This window comes from Danio rerio, chromosome 10 (assembly GCF_052040795.2).
Source record: "Danio rerio strain M-AB ecotype USA chromosome 10, GRCz13ab, whole genome shotgun sequence".
Taxonomy (NCBI): domain Eukaryota; kingdom Metazoa; phylum Chordata; class Actinopteri; order Cypriniformes; family Danionidae; genus Danio; species Danio rerio.
This window is the reverse complement of record NC_141030.1, coordinates 21,350,468-21,366,211: the sequence shown is the minus strand read 5'-3', so window position 1 is coordinate 21,366,211 and position 15,744 is coordinate 21,350,468. Positions and strand designations below refer to the sequence as shown.

The following is a 15,744-nucleotide window of genomic DNA, read 5'->3' as shown; positions in this document are numbered from 1 at the left end:
ATCAACATGACATAAGCAATTGATAACGTAGGAAACATCAGAGAATCGCACATAATCATGGATGTACAAAAGCATTTGCAACTTGCTCAAATGAATGACATATAATTTTTTGTATGCACAAGTGACACAATGACCTGAAGATTGAACAGGAACTTTTGAAAATTTCATTTCTGATCAGAGAAATGGACCAAAGCCACTGAGAAAAACTGTAAAAGGTCACAACGATTTTATGTAAATGTAGCAAAGAAAAGACACAATATATATTTATTTATATTTAATACGTAAAATCTTTTATTTATATTCAAAAATACAAAGTGAAAATGTGTGGAGTTTGACAGAAAACATATTTTCAATTAATGGCTCAGAAAACAATACAAAAATAGATACTTGACATATCAAGGAAATGTTAGCTTGAAAGCTCTTCATGTAGATCGGAGGGAAAGATTCACATTTTAAAAACCGTTCATATTGGAAAAGCTTATTCCTATGGCAGTAAATTCACACTTTGACCTGTTCTGCTATACAAACGTAAACCTGAGAGTAAGCGTTTACTATTATGATTGAGTGCTATTAGTTCTGCATGTGTGAAAGCAGGCTGGACCTGGATAATCTGATGGTGACAATCACTGCTGTCTCTGTTTCTTTCCTGTAATAAAAGAGAGCAAAAGAATGTTGTGTAATGTTTAATGTGTTATTAAAATAGATTAGATTAAAATATGATCATTTTAAATGTTGTATACAAAGAAAATCTTTTCTGAAGTAAAAACATTGGAGTTGTGTTGCATAAATAAATGTAAAAACACATTTTTTCTTATTCTATGACACAAAATGCTTACATTTATAAGTGTTGTCTGTAGTTTACAGAATGAAACAAAAATGTCATTTTATTTAAACGCTAGGAGAGACGATAGGAATTGTCAATTGGTATCTTTTTTCTTTATTTATTTATGATCAGGGCTTTTTTGTTATTTATGCACAAAACGATAATGAAACACAAACACCTACCTTTAGATTTCCTGGGTCGTTTTTGTGCTGGTTTTTCTCTTCCTAGTATGTGGTCAATCAGTCTGCTCACCCAGTTATTCTGGCTCGGAAATGGTGCGCAGAGCTTCAAGCCCTTCTTTGTGACAAATCTGTGGATATCCATATTTAAATATTTAAATATGCAAAATCCAACACACCTCGAAGTTTGATGCACATTTAGAAATGTGTGTAATGCGACTTACATTGTGGCAGGAACTCTGCAGCCTCCTTCTCCGGTCTGAAGAGAGAAAGTCGTCACCACTTTCTGAGGGATTCGCCGGTCGCTGGTGGTTAAACAACAATCCACTGCATCATCGCCGAGAGCTGCAGGAGATAAACAGAGTGTTAAACATTAGCAACGTTTACAGTCTTGTGCACTGTAAAAAATAAAAGAGACTGAGTTGATCATTTACTCATCCTCAGGCCATACAAGATGCAAATCACTTTTTACTTCAGAGGAACATTAAAGAGGAGTTTTAGCTGAAACTGTGGTAGTTTATTAAAAGCCTGATAAAAGCTGAAAGCCTCCAGAGCTGTGGGTATTCATGTTTTTTGTCTGTTTTTTGTTTGTATTTTATTGTAAAAGTGCTGGTAGATGTTGACTTTGTGTTGATTTTATCATCACAAATCACAGTTAAAGCTAGAAATTCTTTTTAAAGTTGTGCTAAAGAAAAGTCGCCCTTAATGGCACACGACTAAATGAACTAACAACAATTTGACTTTTTTTTTTGTTGTTGTTGTTGAACTGTCCATTTAAGGTAACACTGCAGAAAAAAACACACGTTTTGGTCAGACTTTTGAGGTTGTGTGAAGATTTCAATTACATTTAAAAAGTTAAAGCTGTTTTCTGAAAATGAGTGTTTTCTCCTGCAGTGAGCAATAAATCTCCATTTCAGCAGCTCTTTAAAATGTATGATACAGCTATATTAATATAATTTTATAAAAGTATCAATATATAGTTGTAATAATTACACTATTGCTCAAAAGTTTGGGATTTCATGTTTTTTTATTTAAAGAAAATTATTCTGTCTGAGGCAGCATTTAATAAATGTAAGAAAACTGTTAAATTGTTTATTAATTTATTCATTTTCTTTTCTGCTTAGTCCCTTTATTAATCTGGGGTCACCACAGCAGAATGAGCCACCAGTTAAATTGTTAAATATTTATAAAAAAAATTGTTTTTATAGTATGTAGTTTTAAATGAAATTATTACTCCAGTCATTATTGTTTTTATTACTATTACCATTAATAATTATAATAATAATAATTATTATTATTATTAGTTTATTATTATTATTTCATGATCATGTGACAGAAGAATGAAGCTGAAAATTCATCTTTAAAAGCACTGGAAAAAATATTAAATTAAATTATAAACTATTTTTAAATGGTTATTTTATAGTGCAATAACGTTTCACAATTTTACAATTTGTACTGTATTTTTGATTAAATAAATTCAGCGTTGGTTAGCCAAATTAAGCTTATTTTATACTCACCACAAATTTTTGACCAGTAGTTTATGAATGACAATTGAACTGCTTTATTTATAACTTTATTGTGGATGTATTTACAGAGGGATTTGTTCATCATTTGTATGAAGCAATTTTGCAATTCATATGAAAAACATTGCATTGTTTTCATAATATGCCTGATATATATATATATATATATATATATATATATATATATATATATATATATATATATATATATATATATATATATATATATATATATACACACTTCTCTATTTAGAAAAATATTTGCCTCCAAAATGCCAAATAATGAAACATCCCAGCAAGCATGTTTTGTTTTCAAAGATCTCTAAGATGTATAAAAGACGTCTAAACATAGTTGTTTGGGCTAAAACAAGGTCAGTGAAAATCTAATAGACTTCTAGAAATAGGCAAGACTAGTCAGAAATGGATGACTACACATATACAGTCTGTCTAATCTGTCTATTTGACGACTAGTTTTGGGCTACTCTTAAATGTCTATTAGATTTTTACTGACAGCCAAAGTTTAGCCTTGTTTTAGCCAAACACAAAATTGTTTGTTGGGAAGTGGCTATTTTAAACCCGATATCAAATGTTTTGACTATTGCGCACGAAATGTAGAGGTCTGCAAATAGCGCATATTTAAACGTAAAAGACAACTTGGAATACAGTAAAAAAAGTTTCTTTAAAACCGGATTAGTTTTAACCTCTTGTAAGAAGGATATTGCTAAATCTCACCTGTTGTGCAGCTCCACAGACTAACACTCAGTATGAGCAGAGCAGCGGCCACTATTGAGTTGGAAAGCATCATTTTGTCTCTCCGCGGGTCTCTTCTCCTGTCCTCCACAGAAATGAATCTCAGGGGCACATGCGCTCCTTTTATACGCCACTCAGGAAACTTTCGCTTTCTTTATGCTTTTATCAATCGGGTTTACTGTAAATCCTCCCATTTAACGAGCCCTTTCACCTTCGTTAACTGGAAAAAAAGCAGGCTGCCAAAACCTTGGTGATCATTCAACTCAAGGAAAAGTTTCGACTTGTCTTATCAGTATCAGTGCAGATTTATGAGAAACATGCGGTGAATGAGAATGTAGTCGTTGAAGCAGATTTTGCTGGAGGGAACAGATTGAATTAATGTGGCTTTTGGACAAATTGCAGGTTGCTTAAGCAGCTCCTCTATTGACTGTATTACATTTCTTTTGTCGTTAATCAGATGTCTGCCCTTAGTTTTGAGTGATTTCAATTACTTATAAAACAAAATTGCTATGTAATATACAATAATAAAATAAAAAGTATATTAAAGAAATGTACAATGCAAAAAAATCATTTATTAATTCATTTATTCATTCATTAATTTTCCTTTGGCTTAATCTCTGATTGATCAGAGGTCTCCACAAGTGTTGTGCTAGGTACTGAAAAATAGTGGCTATTTAATTCAAAACGTAACTCAATTACTTTATTGATTACTTACCAAAAAGGAATGCAGTACTGTTAAACATCCTTTTTGAGTTACTTTTCCAAAGAAAATGTTTAATGCTCCCATTAATGCCCTTCACTTCAGTGCAGTGTGGAGAATACAGTTGATCAGCTTCAGTTTTAATTAATTTGCATTCTCACAAATAAAACACAAGACAGACATAAACAAAGTCAATTTTAAACACTATTTATTTAAGTCAGACCAGCAGCGCAAAAATAAAAAATATATATCAAAAGGTGTTAATTCAGCTGAATAATATATTCAGAAGAAAAAATTTAAGTGACTTCATAAAAGTTGTATTTAACCCTTAAACATGTTCTTTCACAGCACGAGTATGAAAACTAGCTTCAATATACAACAAACCTTTACGAAATAAATAAATGAAAGTAATTTAAAATTATCACTCAGAAGACAACCATAAATGTATGCATTATGCATCTTCTTTGCAGTGATTGGTTGGCATCAACCAATCCCATAATGTGTCGCCAATGTAAACAGGAAGATGTAGGCTATACTGCAGCCAAAATTAATTTATTTACCAAGTAATGGACAAACGCATCATATTGTATAGGTAACAGTTATATTTTTAAAGTAATGCATTGTTGCTGGTCGCCACAGCAGAATGAACCGATAACTATTACAGCATATGTTTTTTTATGCAGCAGATGCCCTTCCAGCCACAACCCAGTACTAGGAAACACCCACACATTTACACACACACACACATACACTGCAGCAAGTTCATCCAATTCACTTACAGCGCATGTCTTTGGACTGTGGGGTAAACCTGGAGCATCCTGAGGAAACCCGCATGAAAATGGAGAAAACCTGTAAACTTCACACAGAAAAGCCAACTGACTCTGCGAGGAATCGAACCATTGACTTTCTTGCTGTTAGGCCAAGGTGCAAACCACTAAGCCACCATGGCCACACCAGGGTTTTAAATAATGTACTTTTTGTTTAAAATTTTTATTATAAATATGATTAAAAAATAAAACAATAAATGAATAATAATTTTTTTTAACCTAAATAAAGTTAATTACAATATTTAAATCCCCTTCAGGCGACACAGTGGCGCTGTGGGTAGCACATTCGCCTCACAGCAAGAAGGTTGCTGGGTCGCTGGTTCGATCCTCGGCTCAGTTGGCGTTTCTGTGTGGAGTTTGCATGTTCTCCCTGTGTTCGCGTAGGTTTCCTCTGGGTGCTCGGGTTTCCCCCACAGTCCAAAGACATGTGGTACAGGTGAATTGGGTAGGCTAAATTGTCCGTAGTGCGTGTGTGTGCGTGTGTGTGTGTGTGCGTGTGTGTGTGCGTGTGTGTGTGTGTGCGTGTGTGTGTGTGTGCGTGTGTGTGTGTGTGCGTGTGTGTGTGTGTGCGTGTGTGTGTGCGTGTGTGTGCGTGTGTGTGTGCGTGTGTGTGTGTGCGTGTGTGTGTGTGTGTGTGTGTGTGTGTGGATGTTTCCCAGAGATGGGTTGCGGCTGGAAGGGCATCAGCTGCGTAAAAACTTGCTGGATAAGTTGGTGTGGTGACCTCGTATTAATAAAGAGACTAAGCTGACAAGAAAATTAATGAATGAATGAAAATTCCCTTCAAACATAAGGTGAATTGGGTAGGTTAAAATTGTCCGTAGTGTGTATGTGTGAATGAGAGTGTATGGATGTTTCCCAGTGATGGGTTGCGTAAAACATATGCTGAATAAGTTAGTGGTTCATTCAGCTGTGACGGTCCCAGATTAATAAAGAGACTAAGCCAAAAAGAAAATGAAAGAAAACCCATTAAATAATTCTAAATATTCAGGCTTGCTACTCACAAAATCATATGAATGCATTGTGAGTGTGGATATCGGATATAATATAATGCAGTTAATCAGAATGACTATCATAATAATCACCTTTTATGGCCGTTTATGTAACATATTAGCTCACTCAAAAAACACTTGCGTCAGTATAAAAGCTGTCAAACTGCATTTTGATTGACAGCATTGAGTTTCTGTACTTTTTGGGTGCAACCCAACACTGAAACTGCAAAAACATGTACTCTCTTTTGCCAACGGCTATCCACAATGTTGCACATTAAAAGTAAGATTATGCAACTAGCTTTATAATAGCGCTACTGACTACCTATAATTTTCATACTGAAAGAAATACAGTAAGTTACAGTAGAAAGGATGCAATTTGTTCTACATTTTGTTACTGTAATAATTAGCATAAATTGGTTTTGTTTTGTCTGCTGTGATAAATAAAACAGGTTATCTGTGAATATCTAGCCAGTAAAAAATCCTTTAAAATGAACAGTTTAACATAAAATTTATTAATTCATTTTCTTTTCGGCTTAGTCCCTTTATTAATCTGGGGTCGCCACAGCGGAATGAATCGCTAACTTTTCCAGCACGTTTTACGCAGCGGTTCCAGCTGCAACCCATCACTGGGAATTGTTTATCATAAAATCGAATACTAAATAGCACAAATAAAACATCAAACATAAAATAAATTCTATTAAGTACAGTTCAAGGTGGCACTGTGACTAAGTGGTTAGCACTGTCACAGCAAGAAAGTTGCTGTTTCCTCCAGGTGCTCAGGTTTTCCCCACAGTCCAAAGACATTCAGTATAGTAAAATTTAATAAACTAAATTGGCCATAATGTATGTGCATGCGAATGAGTGTGAATGGACGTTTCCCTGTACTGGGTTGCAGCTGGAAGGGCATCTGCTGTGTAAAACATATGCTGGATAAGTTGGCGGTTCATTCCACTGTGGTAACCCCAGATAAATAAAGGCACTAAGCTGAAGGAAAATGAATGAATGAATAAATACAGCTCAATACAGTATTTAAAACTCCACACTGTCATTTTTTAAGTAAAATCAACTTAACTTTTTTGGTCGTCTCAACTTACATCAAACTCAAACTGATAAAAATATTTGAGTAAAGTTTGTTTAAAAAAAAACTCAGGAAAAACTATATGACATGTATAATCGCATGAGTGGATAAAAAAACTTGACAAAATAAAATACAAAAAAAAAAATTTTAATAAAAAAACTGGTAAAATACAATACTATACTACTTTGAGAACAACATTTTTATGTAACTCAAATTTAATAACGCTACTGACCTATATTTTCATACTGTAAGAAATACAGTACTAAGTTACAGAAGTAAATTGTATATTTGTTCTATATTTTCTATGCTGTACAGTTAACTGTGTTGTAAACATCCATAAATACATGCAAACACACACACGTGCATGCATACATCTTTTCAGTCAATTTCTAGCTGCTCAAAGCAGCAGAAGTGTGAATAGAAATATTCATATAGCAGAAATAGCTTGTGTTTTTGGCAGTACTGTAGTGTTATATTTCAGGCCTGCATCTACATGTAGCTGCTCATTATATGTGTGGAAAACAGCCAACAAAATATCTAAAGGTCACAGTTTTTAAATGTGCAGAACTAATCTTAGTTGTTTTTGTTTTGTTTTGAGAACTGGCCCATATCCTGAAATCCCGCTGGATTAATATCTCCTCAAGGACCAGGTCTTCATTCAGTGATGTGATCCGGGTGTTTCTGGTGAGCTGAAATGAAGCGTGAAGAGATGAACAGATTTGATCCTCCACTTGAGTTAGAGCGGCTTTATGTCGAACTGCAGCTGCGTTCATTTTTTTTTTTTTTTTTGTTTTTTTTTGGTGAGGGAATGAGGCACACTGCCGTCTCTTCCACCTTCAGCAGGTCCACACTCATCAGGCTGCTTTGTTTAATAAGGATCTGATGAGGACATTACAGACAATCGAGTCTAATGAAAGGCTATAGCCAAAGTTCTCAATGAGCGCCTTATGCTCACGCTGCACCCCCAAAAAGTTACTGTATCTAAATGAGTGATTCAAGCATTGCAGGAACATTTTGTATCTCCAAGATAAACCTTCTATTATTTTTCAAAAACATCACTGCGAAGGACTAGCGAACCATTCTGGACACCCATGTGCACCCAATGGGCCAAACAATATATCCTGAAGGCAGTGCCATGTTTTAGGATGAGAATGCACCAATATTCACAGCAAGACTGGTGACAGAGTGTTTTATGAACATGAAAGTGAAGTGGACCATCTCTGATGGCCTGCACAGTCACCTGACCTAAATATTATTGAGCTACTTTGGAGTGTTTTGAGAAGTGAGTTAGGAAATGTTTTCCTCCAACAGCATCACGTAGTGACCTGGCCACTATTCTGCAAGAAGAATGGCTCAAAACCCCTCTAGCCACTGTGCAGGACTTGTACCTGTCATTCCCAACACCTATTGATGCTTTACTGGCCGCAAAAGGAGGCCATTCACCAGACTAATGAATTATTGTGGTCTAAAACGAGGTGTTTCTGTTTCATTGTGCAACCCCTGTAGTTCATTTAAAAGGCCATGAATCTCATTCACACCTCTAATTTGAAAAAAAAAAACATGAGGAAAGTGGGTGAGTCCAGCTTTGTTTAGGTGGGAGTGTCAAGTGATGAGAGAGGGAAGGGTTTGCATGAAAAGGGGAGTTTCAGTACATGCACAAGCTGATTTTTTACAGCGGAAACACAAATAAGGATGCGGAGGAGATAGACTGTGACTATGTTTACATGGACATCAGTAATCAAATTATTTGCCTTAATGTGAATAAGACAATAATATGATTGAGGTGTTTGCATGAGTTGCTTTTTGAATGTTCCTTTTATGATCCTGTTTTACATGTTATAGCACATAGATCGATTACCATCGTGTCACCACACGATACACATTTCATGTACTTTCGGTTGTTTAATTTTTAATTTGTCTACTTTAACTGCAGTTTGGCACTTTCGCTTTCATTCAGGAACGTTTCATGCATGCCCCCCGTGACAAACTAAGATATATGATGCGAGTATGAATTGCTGGAAGAGTGTAGTTTTAATGAAGTTTAATACTGCATGACGTATGGGAAAAAACCCCCACTGCATTTCACAATGTGTGTCAGTGGTTCTTCACTGACTGAGTGGGTGCAGAGTATAGTGTCAAACAGCTATGTGTATAGACTATCCTGTCACAAAATGCGGCTAAAATCCTACACGACAGTAATAGTTTAAGTTGTTTACATGTTCACGTTCACAGAGCAGCATTTACAATGGATCTTTCAGTCCATAATATTAAACTGATATTACGGTAAACTTGACTAGGGTATGTTTTTAAAAACTGAAGTACTGCTGACGATACTAACTAACTTTGCCATCTGAATAAATATAAACAAAGAACATTGATCGCACACTTACCAAATCCAGAGACAGGACAATCAACACGAACTGGAACCGCGTTTTTTTAAAAGGAGACGAGCGGCAAATCTGGATTTCATCATTTTCAGTTTCGAAAATCTCTCGGGTAAAAAATGTTCCTTACAAACATATTTTTGTCACGTGTTAGCAGACCACTGTAATCCACACATGTGGGTCCACCTGCAGCGGTGCTCTCATTGTGGAGAAATGAAAACAAAACATTCGTTGCAGCACATTTTTAAACACAACACTGATGACCAATGTCTCCGAACAATTCTTCTTCCAATTGTATAAATTACGGCTGGCAACATAACGTATTGTTTGTCTGAACACTGGAACAGGTAAAAGGAATCTTCGAAGCTGTATAATGCAATTTAATGAAGTTACATCTCGTTCACAATAGAGCGCGCTGATTGGTTCGAACAAAGTTTTCCTCACAAATCAATGAACAGATGTGCTGAAAACTCAATGATGTCACACTGTACCGGCCGGTACAGACATCCAATCTCCACGCTGGAATTTATACAATGATCTCATCGTCCTGACGTTGCTTCAAAATTTATTTTCAAACAGGAAGAACGAATTTGCTCAAAACAACTAAAAAAAATAGTGTTTTTAGCAATGTTTGACACATATATGATTGTCAACATCGCAAATAAATGTGTTTTGGGTGTTTCGTGACCCTTTAAACTTCCTCCAAAATAAATGGATGAGTAGATTCAAACACTTTTAAATATAATATAATTTTAAATAAATTGCATTGATATGCATTTTCCACATTTATACAGTTTTTACTTTGTGCATTATATAATAGCAGATATCATTTGTTCCATCTTGCTACTGTTGTACATTACTTGGCAATAACTGGAAACAGATGTTGAAAGTGTTGTTTTATCTAGGCTCTATACAGATATCAACTTGTCAAACGTTCCCGGTTTGATTTATGAAATATTTGCGGTTAGTAATTGGCCAAAGTTGTTGAACTTGCAGGAGGCTTTAATAACAAAATGTTCTGTTCATTTGTAGGGTTCAGCTCATTGTGCTCTTGATAAACGACATTGATCTGTCTTCCCTGTATAGACTCGCCCGCGGCTCCAAGCGCTTGTTTGTACTGGAGGCTCAAATTCACTTTCCTTCAATGAAAGAGGGAAAAAAGCCACTTCCCGCAGTCAGGATGTGCACTTGCCAGATCTGTCTGGAATCTATACAAGATAAACTCACCAAAGAAATCGACAGGTTTGATTGTTATCGTAACCCTGGAACTGAAGAGATGCTTATCATTTAGTCAGGTAGATGCAAATCTCGCGCTTATAATTGCTTATTTGTGCAGCTTGGGTTTGTTAAAATGAGATTTACTTCAACAAATGCATTAATTCTTTGCAAAAGAATATACATAAAACATCTATAGGTAAAGGTAACGGCGACATTTAATCATCGTTCCGTGAAATGTCAGAAATCCCCTTCTCAGTGCCAGGTTTGTTTACGCATGAAGGCCATTTTCAAGAAGTCACATGTCAGGTATATGCAGGATTTTATAGATCTTTCTGTTCAGATAACCAGGATATTCAGTGCATACTTTGCACCTGTAACTCAGATAGAGCCTACCTCTTTCTCCATTTTGAACAATTAGTCATGATAGCATATGTTTTTAGTTCATTGTAACTTATTAAACTAAGCTAATTATGTTATAACTTAATTTTATAAGTTAAGCAAGCAGTTTTAAGTCAGTTTAACATAATATAAGTTTAATGGACTCGTAAAAATAATTTGGTTCAGCTTAAAACCAGGCAACCAGAACTTTTTTTACAGTGTAGATACAGTTAACCAAGCTACACATTATTTGTTGCCTACAAGTCCTTATTCTTTAGTTAGGCTCATTAGTACATTGCTAGTACTAGTACTTATTTATTATTTATTTACTTAAAAGAGCAACACTGAAAAACAATTTTCTTACTTTGATTTTTTTATTTTGTTTTGTCTAAAATTTTAAGTTTTTTAGTCCAAATATTAAAAAATTGCATTTTCTTTTCGTCTTATTTTAAGAAATAATGTCAAAAATGAAGGGAATTTTTCTATAAAACAAGCAAAATAATTGAGAAATCTGCCAATGGAGTGAGCAAAATAATAATAATGTAAAGAAAAAAACAAGATTATTTTGCTTACCCTATTGGCATATTATTTTGCTTGTTATAAGCAACAATACAGTAGTATCAAATATAAAATCACAAGCATCTAATGACTTGTACTAGTGCCTCATTAAATATTTAAAAATAGCTACCAGCATCTAATAAGTAAATACTAGTATTTAATTAAAAAGGATAAGAAAAGGATGAACATTAGTAAATAATCAATAGCATAAGTACTAGAACTTAATAGAAAAAAATACTATCTAAACCATCGGTGCCGTAGCAAAGCATGGTGCAAGTCGACTTTTTGTGAGCTGCTGCTGTAACCGAATTATTTAATGATTAATTACAAATAAATATATGCTCAGGATTGAAAGAAGACGAGATAATACCCATGCTTTAATGACGACATCAAAATATCCTGATATGGCATCGAAACTTTGAAAATTCAAGTGCGATGGCTCTGGGAATGCGCCTGGAAAGGGAACCGTAAACCAATCCAGCCAAACCCATTCTAAATGTTAAAATGCTAAATGCTACATGCTAATATCTGAAATTCTAACCTCTATAACAGCAGAAATTAATATGATATGCTGAAATGAAAGCAGTTTTGGCAGAAGACTTTGACTACTTGAAAAGTGAGCTAGGGAAAATTAGATCTGAAAATTGGTAATAATACGGTAGCCACGCATACCGAACTGGACAAACTTAATGTTAAACCAGGGGTGCCCAAACTTTTTCCAATAAAGGATTAAAAACAAAACTTGATTGAGGGCGACGAGGCGGTGGCGCAGTAGGTAGTGCTGTCGCCTCACAGCAAGAAGGTCACTGGTTCGAACCTCAGCTCAGTTGGCGTTTCTGTGTGGAGTTTGCATGTTCTCCCTGCCTTCGCGTGGGTTTCCTCCGGGTGCTCCGGTTTCCCCCACAGTCCAATGACATGCGGTACAGGTGAATTGAGTAATCTAAATTGTCTGTAGTGTATGTGTGTGTGCGAATGTGTGTGTGGATGTTTCCTAGAGATGGGTTGCGGCTTGAAGGGCATCCGCTGCTTAAAACTTGCTGGATAAGTTGCCGGTTCATTCCGCTGTGGCAACCCCTGATTAATAAAGGAACTAAGTCGACAAGAAAATGAATGAATGAATGAATGAATGATTGAGGGCTGCGGGCAGAATATATACCAAACTGTATTATGTTAAATTTGCAAAGAGGAATGCCTTCATTTACCCTGTAATATGTACCCTGTTTTTGAAAATGTAGCTTTAAATCATATTTAATACCTAGTGCATTTTCTTTTTTAACATTTTATAATGAATTCATCACTGTAAAAACAAACAATTCCATTAATTACACAATGGAGTTCAACGCTGAATGCACTAGTCGAGCCTCACCTCGGCTTTTATGCTCATAATGTCAGATGTACTGTACGTCAAGTGATAAGTATTTACATTTTCAAAGTCTGATTCATTTATAACATTTTTATTATTATTTTTTTTTTTTTGTAGCTCAGCAATAAAACTAGGAAACTTTTAATTAGATTACATTGAATTCAAAATATCAATTTCGATCAAAGGCATTCGCCTCAACCACCAACATTCTCCCTCTCTTTTCAAATGGGATGGCGGGCCAAATCAAAGGTTATGATGGGCCAACTTTGGCTGACCTAAACAAATAAGTATGAAATCAGGTACTTGTTACTACTCACTTTTCTGTGGTTTATTCTCTGCATTATAATGGGTTGCCACATCAGAATGAACTATTGTTCTGCATGAACAACCCTCAGAGCTGGGAAACACACACACTCTCCCACTGGCCAAACTTAGTTTATCCAATTCACCTAAATTTGAAGTCATGATTATTAGCCCCCCTCTGGATTTTTTCTTCTTTTTCAAAAATTTCCTAAATGATGTTTAACAGAGCAATGAAATTTTCACAGTATGTCTGATAATGTTTTTTTTTTTTTTTTTTTTTTCTGGAGAAAGTCTTATTTGTTTTATTTCAGCTAGAATTAAAGCAGTTTTCATTTTTTTTAAATAAAAAATTATTAGCCCCTTTAAACTATATATTTTTTCGATTGTCTACAGAACAAATCATCAATATACAATAACTTGCCTAATTACCCTAACCTGCCTAGTTAACCTAATTAACCTAGTTAGGCCTTTAAGCTGTATAGAAGTGTCTTGAAAAAGATCTAGTCAAATATTATGTACTGTCATCATGGCAAAGATTAAAGAAATCATTATTAGAAATTATTCATCAATTATTATTTAATCAATTATTAGAAATGAGTTATTAAAACTATTGTTTGGAAAATGTGTTGGAAAAAATCATCTCTCCAGAAACAGATAATGGGTAAATAATAAACAGGGGGACTAATAATTCAGGGAGGCTAATAATTCTGACTTCAACTGTGCACAGCATTTTTTTGGACAGAGCACCTGGAGGAAACCCAAACAGTCATGGGTAGAACATGCAAACTCCACACAGAAAGGTGATAGTGTTAATCACTAAGCCACCATGCCATCCTACTTATTATGATACAGATTACATTTTAAAACGGCTTGCCATAGTCTGATATTAATCAAAATCAGATTAGCTATTTTTGGGATAACAGTAGTATGGACTTGTTAAATGGACCTTGTTAGTTTATGGTCACGCTAACACGTCGTTTTAGTTGATAAAATGTGCATAATATCATGTTTCCTTCTTTTGAACCTGTTCTTTATGTTTGTGCATTGAGCCTGCTATGATATCTATTGTGGTGCAGGATAAAGGACTCTGGAAAGTCCGCCAGATAGGTTTGTTTATGTCTCTGCCATAAATGGTCATGGGTAGTTTCATAACACGGCGGACAGGGATTTCCCACTTTGATGTAGGGCACAAAAGGTATTTGTTACCTTAGTTAATTGTGTTCAGGTGAACACGTGAAAGTTTTGTTTTTCTGTCAATGCAGTGACGTGGAACAACAAAATTGTTTGATATGGTTTTGGTTGCGTTTCTCATCAGTGATCATGAACAAAAACATCAGGGCATCCCAACTACAAAGAACAGTTTCTCTCAATTCAAGCATGGTAATGTTTGTTTAAAACAAAATATTGACAATAATCTTCATCATTCAAATAGTTGAGCAGCTTTTGACAAAATATACCACTGGCTCCTAAAAAACATATTATGCAAAGAAATGCAAAGATTGTAGCTTGAAGAAATAAGTAATTACAAAAAAAAAAGTAGTGGTACTTGTAGAAGCCCTGGCAGCTCATCAATAAGGTTTACATCAGAGCCCCAAGTGGCCATATTGTTATTTCACTGTTTTCAGCTTTAAAGAACTTCATGACTTGTTTTAGCAGAGTGATCAGGCTCATTGTGCAAAAATATTATTGGCTGATTTGGGTAATGAATGCTATGAAGACACAACATGTTAATGAAGGAGCTTCTGACATATGCAACACTATCTGGATGCAGCCTTTATGATGCAAGCTGAGACTGCATCACTCAGCGATGCAATGTCAGACACAATGCACTCAAATGGAGCTAGTGACGTCACTGTGACGGGTAGGGTTAGGGGTGTGGTTAGGTGGGCCCATTAAATAGCATTGGATGCAGCCCAGATTGCACTGCACCAGGTCTGCAGCCAGACCCCTCTCGACTTATGGGCTACTGCTGCAGAAAACAGCACGCCACTTGACATTCACCTTTCACTGACTTCTGCACAAACTTTAGGTTTAATTATCTGCTCAGTTTGATAATTAACGTCTTTCCCATTGGATTCAAACGAATGAAACTTTTTCCATCACATTTACGGACGACTTGTAGAGCTCTACACGTTTAAGTTTGTTTTGGCTTTTTTCTTTCCTCCATCTTCCTATCAGTGCATGTCAAGACTGAACAATTGCACTATTTCCTTATGCCAGTGTTGTCTGATAAGTGGGTCATCTCAGTGCTATATCTGTGCTGGAAAATAACTGTTTTTATTTACCTGAAGGTTACAGCTCCTCTTTCAGGAAATGCTTTTTTTTGCCACCTCAAGCTCAACACTATTACCACGGGTGAAAATGGGGCATCACATTATATACCACCATTATTCTTGTGCTTTTTACAGAAAAAATGTATTATATCATTAAATGTATTCCAATAACAGAATTACTGAGGTAAAATGTTCTTTAAATATGGTGTAACATAGGCCAGCTAGCAAAGTGCTATGCAGGTAAACCTCACTCCTCTGACCGATGCTAGAGGTCATGGTCTATCACCTCCTTGTTAGGAAACCGACTCCCAAGCAAAGAATTGCCAGTTTGATCCCAGCTTAGACCTGGTTGGGTGCAGTAGGAACAGTGGGTTACATGTGGGGGCTCGTCCTGA

General features: G+C 35.5%; 1 protein-coding gene across 1 annotated transcript; it reads right to left on the bottom strand.

The window, feature by feature from the left end:
- Nucleotides 1–267: 267 nt before the first annotated feature.
- On the bottom strand, nucleotides 268–3,372 carry ccl19b (chemokine (C-C motif) ligand 19b). Its single transcript, NM_001302701.1, is given in 4 exon segments — nucleotides 268–646; nucleotides 1,006–1,133; nucleotides 1,227–1,347; nucleotides 3,258–3,372. Coding segments are annotated over 4 exon segments (345 nt in total). The 5' UTR covers nucleotides 3,331–3,372; the 3' UTR covers nucleotides 268–623.
- Nucleotides 3,373–15,744: the final 12,372 nt, after the last annotated feature.